This window comes from Anneissia japonica, unplaced genomic scaffold, assembly GCF_011630105.1.
Source record: "Anneissia japonica isolate Jap-2015-1 unplaced genomic scaffold, ASM1163010v1 scaffold287943_len491860_cov182, whole genome shotgun sequence".
NCBI lineage: Eukaryota > Metazoa > Echinodermata > Crinoidea > Comatulida > Comatulidae > Anneissia > Anneissia japonica.
In genome coordinates this window covers 235,816-238,724 of record NW_022736938.1, presented here as the reverse complement: position 1 = coordinate 238,724, position 2,909 = coordinate 235,816, and the positions used below count along the sequence as shown (strand labels likewise).

Here is a 2,909-nt window from a genome sequence, read left to right as displayed (position 1 = left end):
TATATATATAGGCTATATAGGCTACATATAAGCCCTGTACTTCCGTTTTAGGAACTTTGGATAGACTTCTTTCAAAATGGGCTTTTTCTCGAGACTAGTTTTGCAAAGCAAAGAGATGGTGGGTGGTGTGGTGGGGGGTGGGGACCTCCTTTAAATTTTTGGAATTACCGTTACTATAAACAATAGGACTCCTGAAACATTTTTATCCATGAAATCCTGTTAAAAAATAATATAAAAATAATTTTTTATAGGCCTAAAAGATAGGCCTATATAATAAATCCATCAGTAAAAACAAACAATTGTTAACTGGCCTAGCTTCTTTTTGAGGTTAATTTTGCAAGTGTGAAAGGGCCTTTATTTCGAGATGGGCTTGGTTTTGAGATTAAAGCCTGTTTTCCACTAGGCGAATTTATTCGCGCGAATCGAAATCGTCGGTTCACATTTCTATTGGAGTTTTTAGCTTCATCGAAATCAGTAGATACAGTATATTGTGTGGATAATTGGGTCCTTAATTGAAATGACGAGACGAGACTTTTTTAAACACTAGTTAGCCCAATCGGCCAACCTGCTTATATTTAGAAAGAGCCTAATATAACACCATTCAGGCACTAACACCATTCAGGCACCAAAAAGAGAGAAGCCTCATTGATTCAGTATTATAGTCTTTTAGGCCTATGGTTATTGCGAACGCACCTCATAACGTGTGCCATTGATTCAAAAGTATAAAAATTAAGTTATTATCATTAACATTATGTATGAAAATGTTCAAATTATGCTACAGCCCTCAATTTGTTTTTTGGGGTTTTTTTTTTGTTTGTTTTTTTTTTTTTAATAATCCCAGTTACAAGAAAAGGGTGTGTGATTAACAACAATGTAATTCAAGATACAGTACACGGCTGGGTTGTTTTCTATTCAGCGTGCTCACAGTAACGTATCGCTGATCGTCTGCCAAAGAGCTGTAGACGAATGAATTGTATTCCTCGCCTGGTTACAGTGCATACACGACGAGAAGCAATGGCTGGTAAATCGCGGATTAGCTCGGGTATATCTTCTGGTTTGACCATAGGAATTTTAGTACTAATATGTAATGTTGATGGGCTGCCGGACGGGGCACCCACATCAGCATGCACAAATTTGACGCCAATGCATCTGGGCCAGTCTCCGCATTCCTCTACCGCTCCATTTAGTATCATTCCAACGACACAATCATATACTCCAGGAACGAATTTAGCTGGTGAGTTTACAAACCCATCAATCTGTGATTACATTCAAACATTAATCAATTATTTTTAGTCAGGTGTTATAACCAAAAGTGTTTTACCTGTTACAGAAGTGAAATATAAAACATATATAAAAACCTCTTATAAGTCACTACCAATATCAGTTAGTAATATACAGACATAAATTATATTAGGCCTAAATATAATTTATCTTGAGAAAGACTAACAGAAAATGTAAGCAGTTTATCTTAATTGGTAAGTTATTAGCATATTTAGAGTTGTTTAATGTAATAGGCCCTAAATATACTTATATCAATATATATGTTTAGGCCTACAACCAGTATATTCATAATAGAGGACATGAAGTGACCCTCAGGGGAAGAGAAAAGTATTGAAAAGTGCAACATCTAGTCCAATACTCCTTTGATAAATCTTTGAATTGGCGCATTATAAATATTTGTTGTGATTATCATTATTATTATTATCATTATTAGTAATTATTATTATTATTATCATTGGCATTATTATTATTATTATTATCAATTATGATCTTGCCATTATCATTATCATTATTATTATTATCATTATTATTATTATTATTATTATTTTATTATTACTACTACTACTGCTACTACTACTACTACTACTACTGACATGAAACAATTCGTAATCATAAACTAATCAATCCTTACTCATTTTGCCGATACTAATATTATTATTAGGTTTCTATTGCCTTGGTCATAGTCAACGATATTTCGTGATCTCAGAATTAATATATCAGGCCTACAGACAGCGGTCAAAGACTCCTACCGATGTGTATCGACCGGCATTGTGCCTTCGGAGTCTGCCAGCATGACATGAAATTTCGTTTATATATCATCTACTTTATTGTTTGAATACTTCAAAAGAATGAGAGTATATTGATCGCAAACGTGTGTTTTAGAGGTTTAGAATACAAGAGAAATATATGTATTCTAAAAAAATTGCATGCACTAGTTATCGATTTTATAATGAGACTATTGCAATATTCTTATCCTGAATGACTGAAAAAGTTATCATTTCAGTTTTAAATAGATTATAGAAATAATAGAAAAAATGTATGATTTCCATAGAGAAATTTATTAAAGTAAACCAATATTCACTGTTATTATGTGGATGACAGTTTCGCCCAACTGTCAGTTAGACATCGTCAGATAGATATGGTCTGCTTGTTGTTTTATTTTATTAACAATTAAGCCTTCAATATTGGTTTAATGAAAATAATATTCTCGTATTTTATCATTGTCATGATCGAATAAACGATCGACCGACTGACTGACTGATGACGCATGCACTAACTGCTGACTAACTGATTGACTAAATAATGATTGACTAACCTGACTGACTGATTACTATATTATGGACCTACAGAGAATTAGTTATGAAATGAATGGTATTGTGAATGGTACGATTTATTTTAGTGTGAAACGATTGATTTATTAGTGCCCGAATATTTGAATTATGTCTAGAATTTTTTTTTCATTTCAATCATTAGTTTTGTAAACAATTGTGGCAGATATACATATATATAGATATAAGCAAAGAAACATTGATGCAGGAAATTGTCGGTTGGTTATTCGGTTGATTGAGATGATAATGATGATGCTGATAACGATGACAATGTGTATAGGGCCTATATATCATTCATAT

At 32.7% G+C, this 2,909-nt stretch overlaps 1 protein-coding gene across 1 annotated transcript in view; it reads left to right on the top strand.

Moving 5' to 3' along the window:
* Positions 1–953: 953 nt before the first annotated feature.
* LOC117116952 (neurogenic locus notch homolog protein 2-like) overlaps positions 954–2,909 on the top strand; it is a 49,883-nt gene continuing 47,927 nt past the window's right edge. The window contains exon 1 of the mRNA XM_033261096.1: positions 954–1,234. Within this exon, the coding sequence (XP_033116987.1) occupies positions 967–1,234 (268 nt within the window). The 5' untranslated portion in view covers positions 954–966. The remainder of the gene's footprint in view (positions 1,235–2,909) is intronic.